This window comes from Gamsiella multidivaricata (assembly GCF_025024155.1).
Source record: "Gamsiella multidivaricata strain RSA 2152 chromosome Unknown BC939scaffold_50, whole genome shotgun sequence".
Classification (NCBI taxonomy): Eukaryota; Fungi; Mortierellomycota; class Mortierellomycetes; order Mortierellales; family Mortierellaceae; genus Gamsiella; species Gamsiella multidivaricata.
Genome location: NW_026251758.1, coordinates 167954 through 187979, shown reverse-complemented (window position 1 = coordinate 187979; position 20026 = coordinate 167954). Strand labels below are relative to the sequence as shown.

General features: G+C 50.6%; 7 protein-coding genes across 7 annotated transcripts; 3 read left to right on the top strand and 4 right to left on the bottom strand.

The window, feature by feature from the left end:
- Positions 1 to 173: 173 nt before the first annotated feature.
- On the top strand, positions 174 to 2159 carry BC939DRAFT_494498 (major facilitator superfamily domain-containing protein; the record flags this gene model as incomplete). Its single annotated transcript, XM_051559607.1, has 2 exons — positions 174 to 566; positions 673 to 2159. The coding sequence occupies exons 1-2, from the start codon at positions 344 to 346 to the stop codon at positions 2157 to 2159; spliced, it is 1710 nt and encodes a 569-aa protein (XP_051410308.1). The 5' UTR covers positions 174 to 343.
- Positions 2160 to 4217: 2058 nt separating this feature from the next.
- On the top strand, positions 4218 to 6136 carry BC939DRAFT_504887 (major facilitator superfamily domain-containing protein; the record flags this gene model as incomplete). Its single annotated transcript, XM_051560581.1, has 2 exons — positions 4218 to 4407; positions 4515 to 6136. The coding sequence occupies 2 exons, from the start codon at positions 4218 to 4220 to the stop codon at positions 6134 to 6136; spliced, it is 1812 nt and encodes a 603-aa protein (XP_051410307.1).
- Positions 6137 to 7002: 866 nt separating this feature from the next.
- BC939DRAFT_228409 (uncharacterized protein) lies at positions 7003 to 8667 on the bottom strand. Its single transcript, XM_051550842.1, has 3 exons — positions 8531 to 8667; positions 7759 to 8384; positions 7003 to 7629 (listed from the first exon to the last, which is right to left on the bottom strand). Exons 1-3 carry the CDS (start codon positions 8552 to 8554, stop codon positions 7056 to 7058), a joined length of 1224 nt encoding a protein of 407 aa, XP_051410306.1. The 5' UTR covers positions 8555 to 8667; the 3' UTR covers positions 7003 to 7055.
- A 1974-nt stretch (positions 8668 to 10641) lies between these two features.
- BC939DRAFT_228394 (uncharacterized protein) lies at positions 10642 to 11410 on the bottom strand. Its single transcript, XM_051550841.1, has one exon. It carries the CDS (start codon positions 11155 to 11157, stop codon positions 10756 to 10758), a length of 402 nt encoding a protein of 133 aa, XP_051410305.1. The 5' UTR covers positions 11158 to 11410; the 3' UTR covers positions 10642 to 10755.
- Positions 11411 to 12142: 732 nt separating this feature from the next.
- On the bottom strand, positions 12143 to 14486 carry BC939DRAFT_530485 (uncharacterized protein). The gene is made up of 3 exons (XM_051561573.1): positions 13779 to 14486; positions 13605 to 13656; positions 12143 to 13489 (listed from the first exon to the last, which is right to left on the bottom strand). The coding sequence occupies exons 1-3, from the start codon at positions 14391 to 14393 to the stop codon at positions 12216 to 12218; spliced, it is 1941 nt and encodes a 646-aa protein (XP_051410304.1). The 5' UTR covers positions 14394 to 14486; the 3' UTR covers positions 12143 to 12215.
- A 1758-nt stretch (positions 14487 to 16244) lies between these two features.
- On the bottom strand, positions 16245 to 16879 carry BC939DRAFT_478781 (uncharacterized protein; the record flags this gene model as incomplete). Its single annotated transcript, XM_051558797.1, has 2 exons — positions 16245 to 16634; positions 16760 to 16879. 2 exons carry the CDS (start codon positions 16877 to 16879, stop codon positions 16245 to 16247), a joined length of 510 nt encoding a protein of 169 aa, XP_051410303.1.
- A 753-nt stretch (positions 16880 to 17632) lies between these two features.
- BC939DRAFT_478780 (uncharacterized protein) lies at positions 17633 to 20017 on the top strand (the record flags this gene model as incomplete). Its single annotated transcript, XM_051558796.1, has 1 exon — positions 17633 to 20017. One exon carries the CDS (start codon positions 17633 to 17635, stop codon positions 20015 to 20017), a length of 2385 nt encoding a protein of 794 aa, XP_051410302.1.
- Positions 20018 to 20026: the final 9 nt, after the last annotated feature.

Below are 20026 nucleotides of genomic sequence, written 5' to 3'. Positions count from 1 at the left end.
AACGTTGCACATTACGTCAAGAGAGAAGGAAGGATGGAAAGAAAAAACAGAAAAAAATATAAAAGCAGGCCAGAGAACCCGCTTTCTGGATTATCAGCACAAACCACCAAGATCATTGGAACCGAGCATAAAAGAAAGAAAAAAAAAAAACTCGTCCTAGAACTACTCCTACCCCCCCAAATAATAACAAGTACGCGAACATATACCCCATACCCTATCTCCTTCTTCTTCTCCTTCTCCTTCTCCTTCTCCTCCTCCTTCTCCTTCTCCTCAATAATAAGCTCACACCCCAGTCATTCAGCAGCAGCCACAGACTTCCCCAGCAGCAGCAGCATCACTCAATATGGCTCAATCACAGGCGGTGACCTCGCCGTCCGCGTCTACATCAACATCAACAGTCGCTCAAATCCTCAGTGCCCCAACTAACACGAGCGCCATCGACATGTCGCGCGAAACCACCATTGCTTCACCTTCAATCCCAGAACTCTCCAGCCTTGAGAAGGTGCGCCAAAAGCTACAACCACTTTTACTCTACGTCGTCTCGACTGCTCAATTCCTTGATATCGGTAAGCGCCTCGACATACAAATATATTCATCTTCGCTTTCGTCCATGCTCGAACAAAGAAACCGTGTTCTAACATTATGAATACTTTCTATTCCTTCATCCATCAGTCAATGGTGCCTCAGTCTCGGTGGCGATTATCCCAATCGCTGATGAGCTCAAGTTTTCTGTCCCGGTTATGCCCTGGATCCTCAATGCTTATACCATCGCCTTTGCAGGCCTCCTCCTCCTCTCTGGCCGTCTCGGAGATCTCTTTGGCCATCGCCGGATGTTCCTCTTCGGTCTCTTCTGGTTTGCGACCTGGGCCCTTGTCGTCTCCTTCGCTACTTCCCCCATCATGTTCGTCATCGCCCGTGCCCTCCAAGGCGTCGGTGCTGCCGCGACTGTCCCGACGGCGATGGCACTCATCGCGACCAACTATCCCGCCGGCCCTGAACGCACGAAGGCGTTTTCGATCTTTGCAGCCTTTGGCGGCCTTGGTGCCGTGTTCGGGATCCTCATGGCCGGAGGACTCATCTCCACTATCGGATGGGTCTGGATCTTCAGGATCTCGGCCATTGCGGCCTACCTCGTCTTGATATTCGGGTTCCTCTCCATCCCAGTGGCGCCGCCCAAGGATGAGAAACCCAAGGTCGATTACGTTGGCGCGACCACGGCTACTCTCGGGATCACAGGGGTGGTCTACTACATCACAACGGGTGTCGAAGACGGTTGGGCGAGTCCCAAGACGCTCCCGGTCTTTATCGCGGGCCTAGTCCTCCTCGGCGCATTCATCTATACAGAGTCCAAGGTCAGCGCACCACTGATGCCTTTCCGGATCTGGAAGAGCCGGACGTTCACGGCCTCGGTCGTGTTGGCGTTTGTGCAGATGGCGATGTTCCAGGGCGTGATCTATTTCACGAACATGATCTTCCAGGAGGTCTACGGATGGACCGCGATCCAGACCGCCCTCGGGTTCTTGACCCACTCGCTCTTGGCCGTCGTGACGTTCACGACGATGGGACGGATCCTGCCACGCCTGCGTCTCAAGCCCCTGATCCTCACCGGATTCTTGCTCCGGTGCGTGGCCGCGCTGCTGCTCTCGTTCGTGACGGAGCACACGAGCTACTGGCGCCTGGCCTTCCCGGGCCTGATCCTCCATGTCTTCGGGGTCGGGTTCTCGATGCTCCCGATCCAGATCACGGCCGTGCGTGATGCGGAGAATAAGGACCAGGGATTGGTTGGCGCGATCTATAACACGGGTCTGCAGTTCGGTGCACCCTTTGGGCTGTCGATCCTGAACGTGATCTCGATCGCGACGAACGGGAACGATGTCGAGGGTGTGCATGGGGGTGCTGCGATGATGAGGGGTTATAAGAATGCGTTCTATGGGATCATTGCGATGGGGCTCTTTGGATTCCTGTTGGCGATGGTAATCCTGCCCTGGGACAGGCCCGCGATTCCGGCCAAAAAGGAGGTGACAAAGGAGCAGGAGCAACTGGATTTGGAGGTTGGTAGTCCAATGGATGGGGAGTCCGTGGTGGATGAGATGGACACCAAGGTCGAGACCGACGCCGGCACGATTCAGGGCGAGAAGGAGGACGAGGTCAAGGCCTAGGTGGGATGGGCGTTGCTCTGTCTTGGCTCTTTTCTTTTTGAATACCCGCATCATCCTGGTATTGTGATTGTTGCTATTGCTGTTTTTATCTATAGAATACGCTTGCATACATCCAGAACAAAACTGTATATTACTTGCATCGGAAAAAGAATAATATTAAATGAATAAGAAATGATCCAAGTCCAGAGGCATGAATGAGTTGTTAGCGAGGATTCATATCTACTTGATCGTCCTACAAGAGATAGAGATGATCCACAGCAAGATGTGGGAGGAAGGTAGGAGCCCCACTGCGTGTGCAAGGATGCTTGTGCCCTCAAATAAATGAATGAGAACCAATAACAAAAAAAAAACACAATACTACCATGATGATCTTGGATCGAAAAAAAAAAAAAAAAAAAAAAAAAAAAACTGCCATGTCCACTAGCTTCCCTTGTTTATGAGGACGGCCAAGGAACCTTCAACAGCGACAGTCTGGAACACCCATGCAATCTGACTTGCTGCTGGAAAGAGTGGTTTATCTACACACACGCTTACACACACACACACACACACGTTCTATCGTTCGTTCTATTTGCTCTGACATAAAGTTAACCCCTCCAACAATCAACTGATAAGGTACACAATCTCGTGGCTGTGTGATCTTGACAGGACAAACGGCTCCGCCCAAAAAAAAAATTCGTGCACAGCTTAGAGCATTTGTGTTGTAATGCTTTGACGATGATTCTGGATAACAACTTTTGAGGAAGGGAGGGATTTATTTTTTCTATCCCGCAGCAGCCACGGTTCACTATACGTTATGGAAAGGGTCGGTCGGGATACCGCTCTACAAGGAATCTGAACCAGAATCTAAACCCTTTCCCCCTCGAACGCCACGCGTATGTTTGCGCAGACTCATGGGGTTGCGGAGGGTATATCATCATCCAGCTGCGCTTCCTGCTTCCTGCTTCCTTGCTTCGCAGAAACCTGTTTGCCGTTTCAAGAATTGGCCAACGAGGGGTGGTTCACGAGAGAGGCGCCTTACTAAGCGGCACATTGAGGCCTCACCCCCTCTCTCTAGACGCACCGTTTATTTTATTTGTCCTATAAGAACAATAAAAGAAAAAAAGACAGCAGAGGATGCGCAGCGCTACCCTGGGTCATCGTATAACCGAGTAAAGGGGATGCGACGGTGGCTCGAGGAAGGGAGGGGAGGCTGCAATTATTGGCAAAAGCTGAATTCTGTGCCCGGGCGTACACGATGCTGCGCAGTGGGCATTCCGCTTTACACGCAACGCTATTTGTTCTTAGTCTAACAGGAATAGAGTTGTGCCCTGTTACTAATACCGAGTGATGGACATGACAATTAAAAAAGGAAACCCAGATGGAGAACTATAATCATCTTCCCCAATTTGTCTCTGTGGTCATCGCGTACAAACAAACCTGGAAATGGGGAGTTCTTCCAGACCCTTTGGGAGCGTGTTGTTACTCGAATGCGTTTGCTGCTCCAGACCAACCACATACGCCCAACGGTCATCTCTCTCGCCTTCTGTGTGAGGATCTGGTTTTTTAATTTTAGTTTTTTTTTTTGCTGAGTATGATTTATTTGTTATCTGATCCTGCAAAGTTGCAAAGCAAATGTCGCCGTCTGAACACAGCGGGACAACAAGTGGTTCATCAGAACAAGACATCTGGGCGTAGTTTTTTTTTTTTTTTTGTTCTGTATCCTGGGTCCTGTGAAAGAACCAACAAAAAAAGACATAAAGGAGGCCCCATCCAAAGGAGAATCAACCCACCTTTTTTCTTCTTCATCATACATCAAAGATCGCGAACTTGGTTCCTCATTCTCTCGCTTTTTTTTTTTTTTTTTTTTTTTGTGAATTCTCCTACCCTTTCATCCACCATTCTCGTTGTTGAATTTGATTCCCTGTCAGATAACCCCTCCCCCTTCGGCGCACGTTGTCCTAAGCGGTCCCCAAGCACGGCATCTCTCTCTCACACACACATCACCGTACATCACACAAAGCACAGCGTCCAAGCGATCTCTAATTACACGTATAGTTCAGGAAGATCAACACCGCCATGGCACGACCAGACCAGGAAACCAAGGATCCCTCGGCGCCCCACTCGAATACCGCTGCCAATGTAGAGACCGACATGGACTCCCAGTTGACTGCAGCGCCCAAGAACGAGAGGGACATTGATGCGCTGCGCAAGAGGCTGCGCCCAATTATGCTCTACGTCGTCTCCACGGCCCAGTTCTTGGATGTCGGTAGGTCCCATCGGCGCTCACGATCTTCTGAACATTATTTTTTTTTTTTGTTGGTATGTATTTTGGAACACTAACGATCCTTTCATGCAATGTCCATTACTTAATAGTCAATGGCGCCTCTGTTTCTATCGCGATTATCCCAATCGCAGATCACCTCAAGTTCTCAGTAGCACTCATGCCCTGGATCCTAAACGCCTACACCATCGCCTTTGCAGGCCTCCTCCTCTTCTCTGGCCGTATGGGAGATCTATACGGTCACCGACCCATGTTCCTCTTCGGACTCTTCTGGTTCGCGACCTGGGCCCTCGTCGTCTCCTTCGCTACTTCCCCCATCATGTTCGTCATCGCCCGTGCCCTCCAGGGCATTGGTGCTGCCGCGACTGTCCCGACGGCTATGGCACTCATCGCGACTAACTATCCTGCCGGTCCTGAACGCGCCAAGGCGTTCTCGGTCTTTGCGGCCTTTGGTGGCCTGGGTGCCGTGGTTGGGGTCCTGATGGCTGGAGGGTTGATCGCGAGCATTGGATGGGAGTGGATCTTCCGGGTCTCGTCCATCGCGGCGTTTGTGCTGCTGCTCATGGCCTTCTTGGTCATCCCGGTCGTGCCCCGCAAGGAGGCCCACGTCGATTTCTTGGGCTCGATCACGTCGGTCTTGGGAGTCACTGGGATCGTGTACTATATCACGATGGGCAACGAGGATGGATGGGCGAGTCCCAAGACATTGCCGATGCTAATTGCCGGACTGTTGCTCATCGGTGCCTTCCTCTGGGTCGAGACCAGGGTCGTTAATCCGATCATGCCCTTTCGAATCTGGGAATCAAGTCTCTTTGCTACCTCGGTTGTCCTGGCCTTTATCCAGATGGGGATGATCCAGGGATTTATCTTTTATGCGAACATGATCTTCCAGGAAGTCTACGGCTGGTCCGCCATCAAGACCGCCGTCGGGTTCATCGTCCACGCCTTGCTCGCCATCGTTGTTTTCCCCATCCTTGGCAGGACGATCCCGCGTCTGCGGCTCAAGCCCCTGATTCTCGTCGGCTTCATCCTGCGCTGCGCAGCCGCGCTAATGTTCGCCTTCGTCACCGAGGACGTCTCGTACTGGCGTCTGCCCTTCCCTGCTCTGATCGTCCATATCATCGGTATGGCCTTCAGTCTCCTCCCTATCCAATTGATCGCCGTGCGCGACGCCCCCAACCAGGACCAGGGTCTGGTTGGTGCGATCTATAACACCGGTCTACAGCTCGGCGCACCCTTCGGTATCGCGATCCTGAACGTCATCTCTATCTCGACGAACGGACAACAAGGCGGCGGGGCCGACGGATCATCCGTCCGTGGTGGCCCACAACTGATGAAGGGATTCAAGAACTCCTTGTTCGGAGTCGTGGCCTTTGGTGTCTTTGCGTTCCTCTTGAGCCTGGCGACCCTGCCCTGGGACAGACCTGGGCATCGGTCACCAGCGGCTGGAAAGCCTGAAGGTGAGGAATTAAGGGATTTGGAGGAGGCATCGGTGATGGAGAAAAAAGAAGAGAAGGAGGAGAAGAAGGAGAAAGAGGGCAAGAAGGAGAAGGAGGAGAAGGAGGAGGAGGAGGAAGGACGCGCGGTTGTGGAGTCCTTGGCCCTGAATGCTGATCTGGTGGGTGTCCCACCACAGTTGACGGGCACAGATCAAATCGAGAGGGAGACTGGGGACTGTAGTACCATTACCAGTCGCGCAGATATCTCCAAGTAGACGTCGTTCACTTTCAGCATCCGTTTTCAACATCCTTATCATTTCCATCTTCATCTCCATCTTCATCTCCATCTTCATCTCCATCTTGATTTAGATATTCTTCACCATCATTCATTTACATATACCAACAATAACAAACAGCAACAGCAACAGCAACAGCAATAAAATGAATAATATTAATATGCCACTTTTTTAAAGGCAGCAGCAGCAAAATGAGAAGATCATTGCATGATATGAGACACAATCTCGCCTCCCTCCCTTCCCGTTGAGGCTCTCGTTCTTCATTCTAAACTCCTGGCTCCTCCATATTCTGTGGCACTTCATTAATTTTTTTTTTTATGTGCCAGCAAGATTGGATGAATATGCACGATAACAATTTTCAATTTCGCGCGCCATGCGGGAGGGAAGGAGGGAGGGAGGGAGGGAGGGAGGGAGGGAGGGAGGGAGGAGGGTACCCAGAACAGAGTACCTCCATAGCCTTTTTGTATGCAATTCCAAAATACTTTCCTTGTACTGGACAGTCTAGGATACAAAATGCTATCCAGATCGCGTATGCAAAATATAATGCCCCAACAGGATCAAACTCCAATAACGAACGTTTATTATAGTGTGTGTATATGTGTGTGTATGTGTATGTGTATATAGTTAGGTAAATGTTTGAATGGGGGGGTGGATGGTGGGGGATATCATGTCATGTATAGTATAAATATATACTCTTCCTACTTTCGCGCAATAACAATAACAAAGAACGAAAAAAAAAAAAAAGAAACCCGAGCGTCGAAAGCAAAGAGAGTGGTGCGTAATGTAGGCAGATAATCCATTAAAATAAATAAAACCAAAAAAAAAAAAAAAAAAAAAAAAAAAAAACGCGTTCCTACAACCAGAGAAAGAAGGAGAGAGAAAAGTCGCGTGCGGTCCTTTAGATCACATAGAACTGATCCTCCTCTTTCCTTCGACTCCGTCGTCCTCCGCAGCAGACCCATCCGCTCACGTACTCCTTCCACTCCATCATCAACGACTGCTTGAAGAACAGCAAAAAGATCCACAGTCCCGTCGTGCTGACCAATCCCTCTGTAACCATCATAAAGATGAAATCGGGGACGTATCCAGTCGCGAACCGGCTTCCACATTCCTCCTGGGTTCCTCCCGTGAAGATGCACAGTTGCCAGGTGCTCATCCAGGACATGTCTGTTTTGGCGCCCTCGACCAGGTAGAATGCCCAGTAGAGAAGAACGGAGCTCGAGACGATCAGGGCCAGGACAGCAGCGCGCCACTGGATCCGGATCGCGTTCATGACGTGACGACGGTGAGAGATACGGGCGGCGCGACCGGAGGACAAGGTCGAGTGTGAGACGGTCTCGGAGTTCTCTGCCTGCAGAGTGACCTTGATGATGTGTGCGAACGTGGCGATGTGCAAGAGCGTCGCAGGGACCATGATCACTCCCAGAGGGATGAACAACAACGCGTTTGAGGTATCCTGGGTAGCCATGCACCTATAGTAGCGTTGAAAAATGAAAACAAGGAAAATAAAGAAGAGGATGCGATTAGTATGCGAGCAGAATCCTAGACCTCTAGTGTCCGCACCACGAGTAGGATCCTATCATCCTTCCTGCCAAACCTACATATTCGAGTTATTCCATCCGATCGACTTTGTGACAACGGCGATGGCTGCAAAGGCCGCAGGGATGAGCCATCCGACCACATGCGACAACCAGGCCCTCTTCGCCAACCAGTTCGAGTTCCACACGGTGTGCAAATGCAGGTTCACGATCACGATCGACAACCACGCCGTCGTCGCGATCGCTCCAAACAACAGCCACGCGCCCTGGATCGTGCACAGCGTGTTATTGTACGACGTCGCCGTCGTCACCCCATTGGCCGCACACTGGATCCTCTTGGGGTTTCCGTACGAGGGTGCGACTGCCGCCGAGAAGAGCACCGTCGCAATCGCAGCAAAGAGGATCAGGTTCGAGGGATGCTGGAGCTTATCTGGAAGCACCACATAAGAAAGCGCGAGGACCAGGGCCAGGCCTGCAGAGACACCCTTGAGGATATCGGTGATAAAGAATCCCCGGTCAATGATGCCCGGCTTGTAGAACGAGTTCGTTTGAGGGCAGGGAAGGCAGCATCCACATCCGCAGAAGGCATCGTCCGTGTTCTGCTGACCGTTCGTCGAATGAAAGACCAAGTCTGGAACGAACGGCGATGGGCACTCGGTTATCGGGCTCGCGCATGTTGTGTTTGAGCTCTGGACTAGGAAGGTAATTTCAAACCATTTCAATGGTATCTCGTCTTAATACATCTGGGAACCATTACCGGTAAACAAAAAAAAACAAAAAAAAAAAAAAAAAAAAAAACACTCTCTTGGAGCAATCAGGTGCTTTGTAAACTTACATGGAATAGTATTGCAAGAGCCATCGAGCTGATAGGGGAAGGGTCCGTTAGGATACTGCTCTGTGCCTGGGATGGCTGTCTTGCAGTCAGGGAGGATCTGGGTCATGTTTAAAAAAGTGAGATCGGCCTTGCAGGTCTGCTGGACCGCCTGACAGGTCGACTGACATGCGAATAGGACATTGTAGCTGTTGGCTATAGGATTAAATCGCACAAGAGTAAAGATACATTGGCGGTTCGCAGGTTAGTTGGCCATCCTACAAATGAATCCAGACATCCGCCACGTTCTGGGCTCTGTGGCTTTGTAGCTCTCATTGTGAGAAATTCTCGTGAAAAGTAAGGCTAGACTAGAGGTCCAGGTCCAGCATGATGTAAGTCGTCGCAGTTCGAGAGAAGTAGCCTTGAGAGCCACGTCTGCTGCGCGAGGTACTCTTGAGTTTGTAAAAAATGAAAGCCCAGGGAGAAGTACAACAAACGGACGCAGACACTTACTCTGTCCGGTGATGACCGGCCGTGGATAGGCCACAGAGCATGTGTAGGACATAAACGTAGACTTGCATGGCTCGACCAGGCCGCCGACCTGCTGGATACCCTGCTGGATCAAACCTGCCTCGACTAGGTCGATTGTGGCGCCGTCTGGCAGCCAGACTTTGTAGTCGATATAACCCTGGATGTGGAGCAAGTTAGGTTAGCAAAGCGTTCAATTTGCTCCTGCAATTGTGTGCTGAAAAAGCAAAGAATCTGTTACTTACATTACAAACAGTTCCGTTATAGTCCACCACTAAGAGAAAAGGCGCAAACGGAGAAAGAAGGGAAGAGTTCATAGTCAGACACAGCGCGCGCGAGAAATAGCGGGACTCATCTCGTAATTGAATGTCCACGGCTGTGTTTGCCCAATAAGAGGGGGCCGACTGGAGGAATAAAATATTTTGAGTAGAAACGTGGTGGATAATAATAAAAATAGAAATGGAGAAAGTAGGGTAAAAAAATCGAACGCGGATTGGCCTACTCACTCATCCACCCACTCACCCACCCACTCACTCACGCCAAGACAGGAAATGAGAGAGCTTCCCATCCTAGAGACCATCAATCGCGCAAACATTAGTGGTACCCTGGGCAGGAGACCAGCAGCCACAGGTGCATTCAAGATAATGTGTGAGCCCCTGTCGCAGCAAGCAATGCCGCTCGCGTAAAGAAACACACATACACACGAAGGGTCATTCTCCGAAGTGCGGGTCTTCCTCCTGGCAGAACTGTGCAGCGTTGCACAGAAAACCGGGAGTGAACACAAGGGAGAGTAGAGTAGCAGTTGAGTGGATGGAAATTAAACAGCCTCTAGCTGATGACCCCGTACTGGCCTCCCCCCCCCCCCCCCCCCCCCCCCCCCCCCCCCGCAGCTGCATCTCGAATGGATACAAATAGGACGGAGGGGATGAGGGCCGCACTGGCGATCGGATGAGTTGATAAATTTGGGGTGCATACAGACAACAAAGTGGATTGACTTCGATCCAAATGGAGACAGACGGGAATGTCTCCAGGCGGAAGCGAGTGACAATCCAGAAAGGACAAAATATGGGTTTAATCGTATGGCTGGTTTGAGAAAAGCTACTTGATTTGTCAGGTGGTGCCTGACCGTTAACCTCTCACATACACACACACACCACTCCTATCGATTTACAGTTCCTTGCGCTCCACTCTCCAGAAAACACAAAGGGCCGGGACCGTGGTCAATGTTCTTTGGAGACTATAATAAACAGACCATTCCCCGATAATGAATCCCATATGAAAAGCCATGTCCGCAAAGAAAAATATGAGCGCACTTTCGAAGATAAACATCAGCTATTAAACCTTATTTCAACACTAGTCCCTTTTTGTGGTCTGTTTGGTGTTCCCTTCGCAGAATTGCTCTCCATCCTTGTGTCCCCAATGCTGCCAGACAATGTTCCCCTGCCCAAGAAGCAAAAAAAAAAAATTCATGCTGGACACGGTCTTTGTCATTGAAATTGCGTTTTGTATAATCCGACCCAAACGCCGTGAGCCATAAAGCGACTAACAAGACTGTTGTGCAACTGATCAATTTACATGGAAAGAAAGAGAGCCATCAAAGACGGAATCAAGGGAAGTATGCGAAGAAAAAAAAAATGGATACAGGAATGGTGTAAGGCAACCAATAAACTGACAGCTTTTTTTCTTTCTTCTTATGAACATGTACACTAAAAGCATGCGTGTCAGAAAAACGTCGGTGAGCTGTTGACACGTCCAAGTTGCTGATTCGGAAATTTTTTCGTAATCAGTTTGCCATGGTGCACATCCTGAAGGACCTCATCTGAATGAGATTCCAAAAGTGTGGGTAAAGGCGCGGGGCGGAGCATATGATGGGATGGGTTGAATGATAGTCTACATTCCTTCAGGTAAAACAACTGTCGCACAATCAATTGGGCGATGGACTCAGGGGAAGAGAAAAAAATAATAAGAAAAAAAACGATTGTATAATCCAATATTGGCACTAGCCAAAAAGGAGGGGGATTCCACCTACTTCGTCCAAATGCTGCAACTCGCTGTATCGAAGCAGTGAGCAAGGCTGCCATGGAGACAACCAGGCCCATCGAGGGGCGACTGAGGATCTTCATGGTTGTGTGTGTCGTCCGCTTCCGCTTTTGTCGGGTCGAATAAGGTGGAGTGTGAAGGGATTAAGTGGGTTCAGGAACAGGTGAGAGGCACGACTGGATCAAGAATGATCAAATGGGAAGGGAGGGGGGAAGGAAGGAGGGTGGAGACGATGCTTATTGATGGTGGATGAGGATGGGGGGTAGTTCTGTTCGTAGCAAAAAAGAAAGACGGGAGGGAAGGTGGTCAGAGTGGAGGAGGGATGGGAGACAAAGAGTGTAAACCGTAAGAAGGAGAGAGATATGAAAAATATACCTTTTCTGGTCTGTCTATGTACCCCGTCTACCTGTTTGCGCACTGTATATACAGAATGTATGAATGGTAGACTATAGATGTCTAAATGCTGACTATGACCGCAGGGTATAATAATGAACGCCCTATGGAATCATGATCGATGTGCGATTGCGCTCTACCCGGACGAATTTTATCCACCTGAACTCTGTGTCTGTTTTGCTAACCTGCACTGCAGCTGCAATTTTTAATATTCCAATTATTAAAACAACTGTTTCGAGCGGAGGGCCAACCTTACTCGTCGAATCGACTGCTGCCACTACTGGGGGCCATGCCTCACGAGGCTGCAATACGAGACAAAGTCATAATATATTCTAGAGACTTTAGAATGCTGCCCGCTTTTTGACTAATTCGCTTGTTTCGCTTTTCTTGAATATTAATCGCAGTGGTGAGGGAAGAATTGAACGGGCGTATTGAAAAATTATATTGGTTGCTCGATTCGATTCGATTCGATTCCATGAAAGTATCTCCACCATAGTAAATGAGCTTCAAGAACCACTCGAACGTGGTACAAATATATACTCAACCCACACACTCAGACTTTTTTAGGCACAACACCCACGAAACCACGTATTATAGACTACCAATGTGTCTTGTATACTTGTATATACGCTCTAACGCTTTTTTTTTTCTTTTTTTTTTTTTAATTAAATGTACGCGTATCATTATTGTATGCCGTTCAATTTCATGCTATATACCTTCATTAACTGGGAAGGAGTAGAGTCAGCCCTCAAACGTCAGGAAGTGGATCCTGCAGGATCGCCTGCGGAGCACCTAGTGAAGGCCGTTCCATCTCCGTTCCAAACCCAGGCCCGCCCTGGGGTCCATTCACAGGTCGCTTTGACGCAGGAGCCATGCCGGGGGACAGTCGTGGGTCAAAGACATAGTTGCTGTGCGGATGGGACGAGGAGACGTCTGTGTATCCAGATTGCGAAGACATCATAGAAGCATGCTCCATCCCATAACTGTCGTGGTACTGGTCCGCTCCCGATGGGGAAACCGCAGTCGTGGATGGAGACAGGAAGCTGTTGAATGGGTAGTATCCCTCTCTATCTGTCAGGGTCTGGGGATCTTGCGACCGACGGTTAATACTCGCGTTACTTGCTATATACGGGCTTATGTAAGGTCCCTCCTCTGGTATCGTTGGCTGTTGGGACATTAGCGCAGGTGGCGGCGGTGGATAGTAGACAGTCGTAGTCTGGTCACTTTGATAGGACTGCCGACCATTGTAGCCTGATGCCAATGCTGCAGAGCTGTACGGGGTCTCCGATCCCACGGCACTTTCGCCCGTATGAAGGAACTGAAGCGATGTCGGCGTTGCTGGGTTGGAGTAACCGGCACTGCTGGATTGTCCATCAGCGCTATGTCGTGGATCATGAGCGTCATCAGACGTGGCACTGAGCGAGTGTGAAATCCCAGTGGGTGTTGGTCCAGGGCGGCAGGAAGGCGCGAAGGATTGGTCGTACTCTGTCATTGCGCCACCCAGAGACTCCTGATTGGATTCATCAACGTTGCCGCCATATTTCTTGGCCGCGCGGCTCTTCTTCTTGCGATGCTGGAACACCGTAAATGCCGCCACCAAAGCAATTAAGACAACGATCACACCTGCTACGATTCCACCAATTGCTCCTGCGGAGAGCCCTCCACTCGATCCTCCGCCAGGGGGAGTCGACCCTGGATTGTTGGTACCGTTGTTATTGCCTCCAGTGAGAGCAGGAGAGGGGGTGTATGTAGTTGTGAATGCCTTGTTGGACACCGAGTACAACAAAAGGGCGTCCGCAGCCGAAGGGACGCTATTAACAGTATTGGGCGAAGTGAAAAATCCACCCCAGATCATAAATGTATCGTCGACAAGAACGCAGGCTGTACTGCCTCGTCCAGGTCCAGAGTACGGTGTTGTCGTCCATGTCCATGTTGTCGTGTCCAAAATGTAGACATTGGGATCTCCAGTGCTTTGCTGGCTGATGAACCCTCCGAATACTGCTACCAGTGACCCATCATCGTCTAAGAGTGCGTGCATAGTGAGCATAATGAACAATATGAGCATGAACGTTTCTGTACCATTCATAACGCAAATTCTACAGACACTCTGAACAGCAATGCAAAGACAACGACTTACTGCTTGCGGCGCAATGTGAACGTCGATTATAGTCGAAAGACCCCGTAGTAGCCTATTTTTTTTTTTTTTTTTTTATAATATTGGTAATCTTAGTTTATAACCCAATTCATCTCCTGCCTTCATTACTGAATGTAATAGCCAAATGCGTTTAAGAATTGGAGTGACATCTCCTACCTGGGTGGTCCATGCGCCAGTGGAAGGATTATAGAGATATAGGCCCTGAATTGAGCTGTTCTGCATTGAGCCCCCAATCACTACCATCGCCTGCAGTTTTTTTACCCACACGGCAGCATAGGTTGTGATGTACTGCGGCCCAGGAGCCGGTGTCGTGATTTCGCTCAGTGTCCTCGTAGTCGGGTCAAAAGTATCGAATGAGTTGGTGAAGACTGCACCCGATGTGCCTGCATCGCCACCGAGAATATAGATTTTGTTGGCGCCAGGGTTGGTCACAGCAAAGAAATCTCTCCGAGAATTGTCGGCCATGTTTGGAGGGTTCGTGTTGAACGACCAAGAGCCTGAAGGGATGTCGTAAATGTTGACCCAGGATTGCGGAACGACCTGCGGAGCTGCACCGGTGTCTCGACCGAAGGTTATGAAGCTCTTGTTGTCAGCAGAGTAGCCGGCAGAGTGGTAGGCATTGGTGGGGCCTAGAGGAAGGGAAGTCCAGTCTGGTTTGCTGGTGGCCCACGATGTCGTGAGATTGAGGGCCCAGAATGGTGCGAGCAAGTTGTCCCCCACGGTAGCACCGCCCTGAATGTAGAATGAGTTGCCGACTCGTGCGAAGGCCATACCGCCGCATGGCTGAGGCTGCCCCTGTACAAAAAGGCTGTGTCGGTCAGTGGAAAGTAGGAGATAGGTGAGGAGGATGATGGATAGAAAGAGACGTTGGAGCATGATGTGTGGACTCTCTCCTGGGTCGTAGAGCAAAGAAGTGGGACGCGCAGCAAGAATCGCTGCCGAAAGGGAGGACGGAGATATGTGAGAAGTAGGAAGGAAGAGGTCAGAGGAATGAAAGGGACGAGGATGCGGGCGCGTATTTAATTAATACAATAAAAAACAAAGGCCCATCCAGGCGGATGAACGAGCGGTGAGCAATATGGAAAGTCAAGGTTTAAGCAATTAAGAGAGGAGATGGCGTAGGATGATATGGGGGGATGAACCGGAAGAGTAAGGTATGGAGCGCGGGAGAGAGATATGTGTAAAAACAGCAGGGAAATGGGTGACAAAGAAAGAGACCGGACGACGGTTTCCTTCAGAGCCAGAGAAGCTTAATGGTATGGCGGAAGGAGTACCAATAAGACCAATATGCTTATAGGATGGCAGATGGTCAAACAGCGAAAATTAGGTGTTACAAGGAAGACGCGATGATGTATGAGCAGAGAAGTGAGGATGGCCACGTTGTGAGGATGGATAGAGGTCTGCAAGACGCAGGCGTGAGGGTGTGATTGGAAAGGGGGGGGAGGCAGGTCAAAGGGAAGAGAAGAGAAGCACAGGAGATGTAGAGGAAGTGTAGAGGAAGTGTAGAGGAAGTGTAGAGGAGGTGGAGGAAAGGGAGAGTGAACAGGCAATAAGGATGAGGATGTTTAGGGTTCTGCTACGGCGAGGTGAGCAATGAAATGCAAAGAAGCAGAAAACAGAGATATAAGAAAACACAAACAAAGGAAGAAGTCGAGGAGATGGCCGTGTGAATGTTGCCGTGTGTTGTTGTGTTCACCCCCGCCCCCATCTCTTGCCTTATCAAGATCGTTTTGTCTCTCCAATGCGTCCAGTGATCTAACGCCCTCGACATCTTGGGGGCAACTTTGGTGGTCGTCTACCACAGATGCTCACGCTTACTCTGCATCAGCCCCATCCAATGTGCCCAGGAGGAGTCTTTTGCAGAATGAAACAACATACAGTGGACCTTGACAACGACAACAGCAATGACACAGACATTGTACGCGGGATCGTCAAAAAGAGTAATAGTGGACATGGTCTGGGCGTTTCTCTTCCAATCCCTCTTTTTTAACAGAAACCCCTGCAGACCACTCACTGCCAGGCATAAACTTTTTCTTATCTGGGGAGGACGCCTCTTCCTTTACAGAGTTAAGCGCGTCTATAGATAAACAGACAAGGCCGAGATCCCCTCAATCCTTGTCCTGCCCAAAGGGAAAAGGGGTCAGTCATTGGCTAAAAATAAGAAGACCTTTGTGCCAAAAGACAAAGATGCTGGCACATGACGACCACGTCTGCGCCCCTTTTCTAGGCTGGGGCCAACAGTTATCCGTCTTCGCAGGACGAAAAGTCGCTTCTTTTTTGTCTGTTTGCTCCACGGAGATGCACCGTTTGCCGTATCTGAGCAATGCATCCAACGAAGCAGCTTTTTCATCGCCGGGGCGCAAAAGATATTGACCCGTTGCGGAAGGATTTATCGAGGAAGCATTGCAAAGCTCAGCCTGCACAGCCATTGCGACATCTTTAGACAGGTATTCTAGGGCTGAGCGTTTGTCCAGATGCAGTCTAGTCTATTTACATATATACGCACATTTTGTCGGGCTGAACTCGCAGGCAGGAGATGACTCAGCACCTGCTTGCAAGCCAAGGCGGTTGGAACAATTCAAAATAAAAAAGGATATCTCATTTCCACAAAGGTTACAGGACTTAAAGTGACTTTGCCAAGAACCTTGTCTCCCAATTATTCTCGCCTCCATAGTTCCTAGGCTCGATCTTGAACGTCTTGTATCCGAACTTCTCATACCCTCCTGCCTTGCTCAGCCCATAGATCGTCAAAGTCTCAAGTTCCTTCTGCCGGGCTATGTCTTCTAGGACCTCGAGCATGCGACCGAGATAGCCCTTGCCACGGTAGTTCTTGTACAGGAACAAGGACACGACACATCCACGCTTGGTCTCGAGATCTGCAACGTCCTTATCCTGACGATCGAAATCCTTCATTTCAACACCACCCATCCCGACAGCCGTGTTCGTTCCAGGGACGTAGAAGATGCACATCACACGCGTGCCCTCAGCCTGTTGGACAAACCACTTCGGGACCTAGTGAATGCGTTACGATAGCGAATGAAAAACGATTTAGGGGTGATGAACTTGCACGGTGTGAAAAATTGCGCAGCAGGGGGGGGGGGGGAAATTCACTACTGGTCAATTGCGAAAGGACATACATTGGCAACGTCCCAGCCACAGGCTTTACGCATGGCTTTCAGTAGCGTCTGATGTTCTTCAGCATTAGGGATCACATAGTCCAGAGCAGGGTGGGGCAAGATTGGCTCTTTGCTATTCATTTGAGGAAATGAGATATGGCATACATATCAGGCACAGCAATTGAACATAATCATATACGACACATCAATTGTACATAATATCGTCAGATTTTTTGGGCGGGCATCAAAGAGCGTACACAGAGTCAACAGCGTTCAGGTTCTCAGCCTCGATGGTGGGGTCAAGTGCGATGTCAACCATGGATGGATGCTGAATGAGGATGAAATGTGATCAGCAGCCCAATTTATGGTTTTTGTAACGCTTCCCCCACTAAGCCGCTGCAGGGGCTTTCGATGGCCGCCAGAGTTGTGCCAGTTTTGGTTTGCGTAACAACGAGCGTGGTTGGGACAAGAAGAATTAGGGAAGGGAGCTGAATGGATCGGTGAGAGATCCTATGCTTGCCTACCGCGAACGATGCCATCGATGTGACAGAGCGGTAGGGGTAGAATGGATCCATGGATTACTGTGGTGCCACTGAGACGATGTAGGCTGCCAATTAGAGCACGGAGGAGCAGTTGCTGTCGGTCCGGGTCGGTCGATCTAGGATGCACTTCCAGGCGGGCACTGCATGCAATCGAAAAAAGTACGAGTAGCCTGAGGGCAGACAGTGTGCACTCAAAGCGGGCGAAGCATCTGTGGAGAAATATGCACCAGCAAAAGCACCGCACAGGCTCAACACTGACACCAAGCACACACCCCCTCTCCTTCTCACCGCTGAACTCCTTCTCTCCTACTCCATCACTCATTCGCAATTCCATTAAGCTCCTTTCACCGAAATGGAAGACGCTCTCAACCTTACAGACCAAGAGTCGATCCACAAAGCACCTCAACAGCAGGAAAGACAAGCAGAGGCAAAGACAAGCAAAGCTGCAGCTACAGCAACAGCAACGACAGCTACATCTACTCTTGCGGAACACCGCAGCAACAGCAGCCACCATGTCCACAACAGCAGAAGACACGGCCATATCGCAGGCCATCCGAAAACCAGACCCATGGTGCGATCCGCCTCCAATCCTCCTACTCACCACCACAACCATCACAACAATTCGAACGCAAGCAATAGCAACAGCAGCCCTTTAACTGCAGGGCGCCCAGATCACCGACCAAAACCTGCACGACAGCGGAGACGGAGAGCAAAGTTCGTTTGTGGGGGAGGAGACCAAGATCAAGATCAGGAGGAAGATTACGAACAGCACCATCTAGACGACAAGGACGAGAGCCCTGGGCGAACACTCGTTCATGAGGGACACCGTCCTTTTCAGCACGCTTGCTTGAGACATGTCCATGATCCCTACCCGCAGACGCAGCCGCATTCATCCCATGATGCTCATCAGCAGCATCACCAGGAACGACTGGAAGGGGATGCAGGAAGTCCACACAAGCGGACGCATCAGGGCGGGAACCAGGACATGGACCAGGGTCCAACATCGGAGAGCATACCCAATAACACTCAACTCAGCCATCCACGGCGCATCGACCCAAATGTTCAAGCAAGGCAGAATGACAGTGCACAGACCATGTCGGACGAACCTCCGACAGTAGTACCAGGAGCACTAGGACGAGCAGGTCCAGAAGAGGACACAGATTCAACTCGCAGTTTGCGGCAATCCATGGAGGATCTTTCGCTGGGGGCGACAAAGGCCAAGACCACGGGTGCGTCTTTCACTATTACCGCAGAAGGGTCTCATCGCTTAGTCCAGGTTTCGGATCACAGGACCGTGCAGGACGCGGAATCGGAACCCCGCAACATGTATCACCAGGAGCTGCAGCAAAACCAGCAGGCGCAAACGCAGGGCCTAAACGACGAGCACCAGCAGGAGAAGGCAGGGGATTCAACAACGACACAGAGTGTCCCGTCTCTCGCCGTAGTTACCTCAACACCCACGGACCCAACCAGCCCCACGCCAATACCGCCGCCAGGACCCTCACCAGCATCAGCACACCACCAGCCCTCTAAACGTCTCAGCCGTCTCCTGAGTCCAACCCCTGCTACCGCACCCATCCCCTCTATCACCAGAACCACCTCCCACCCAGTCCTGACAGTCCTCAGACCCTCCCAAAGCCATTCCTCCGACCCTGGCAGTGTCGACGATGGCAACAGCCCCAACAGCCGCAGTAATGGAGACAATGGTGACCATGTCGAGGACGCGTACACGCCGGGTGTATCTTCAACACAAGGCGACCGCCCGCACCAGACGACTACCTCTCCGGTCCAGGAACTGGTCTCCAAGGTCTTGGCATCTTACGCCGTCACCAGAACGACGTCTGGGACGAGTGCACGGTCGAATTCACAAAACAACCTCCAGCATTACGCGCTGGGAAGACATCATGCCCGCCAACCTTTGGTCTCATCCTCCCCCGCATCCACCCGCTCGACCCGCTCCCTCTCTGCCTTCATTCATCATCAGCATTCGCCCATCCGTCGAACCATGAGCGCAGGAACCTCTTCTGGGGTATTGCCACCCGGAGTGTCACGACACCCGAATGATTTGGGCGGAGGAGGTGAGGGACAGTTCTTGGTTTCAAAGTTCTTGAACGTCACACCGTCCTCACTGTCGTTTTATAGCGCTTCTCCGTCATCATCGGCACCCAAGTCTGCACCGCTATCGAGCTCTGAGGCATTTAGGCCTGCATCTGCATCAGGATCAGGGTCAGGATCAGGATCAGGACTAGGGGTGGGAACAGGAGCAGAAGGATCGAACACATTGCAACCGTACCACCGAAGACGCGTACCAGTCAGTCTGCGCATGACCTCTACAACATTCGACAATCTCACAGGCACAGGCACGGACACGGACGCTGAAGACACGGACACGACACCTACGATACCCATGTGTATCACCTCCGGCACCTCCGCTCAGGACAACGCGATCTCACCTAAAAGTCCATGGAACCCTGTAGAATCCATATCGCGAACACAGCAAAAGCTGCTTCTTCAGCGTGCGAGCTCTCAGGATGATATAAATGAAGAGGAAATGAGTCGACGGGGGAAATTCTTGAGGGAACTGGAGCGGATCCAGAGAGAGTGCCGGTGCGTGGGTATGTTTTCGGATCCGATGATGGAGAGTCTGAGGAGATGTCTGCGTAGACGACAGGAGGCGGAGAAGCAGCAGGAGGCTGGCCAACAGCAACAGCAGCAACAGCAACAGCAACAGCAGTAACAGCAACAA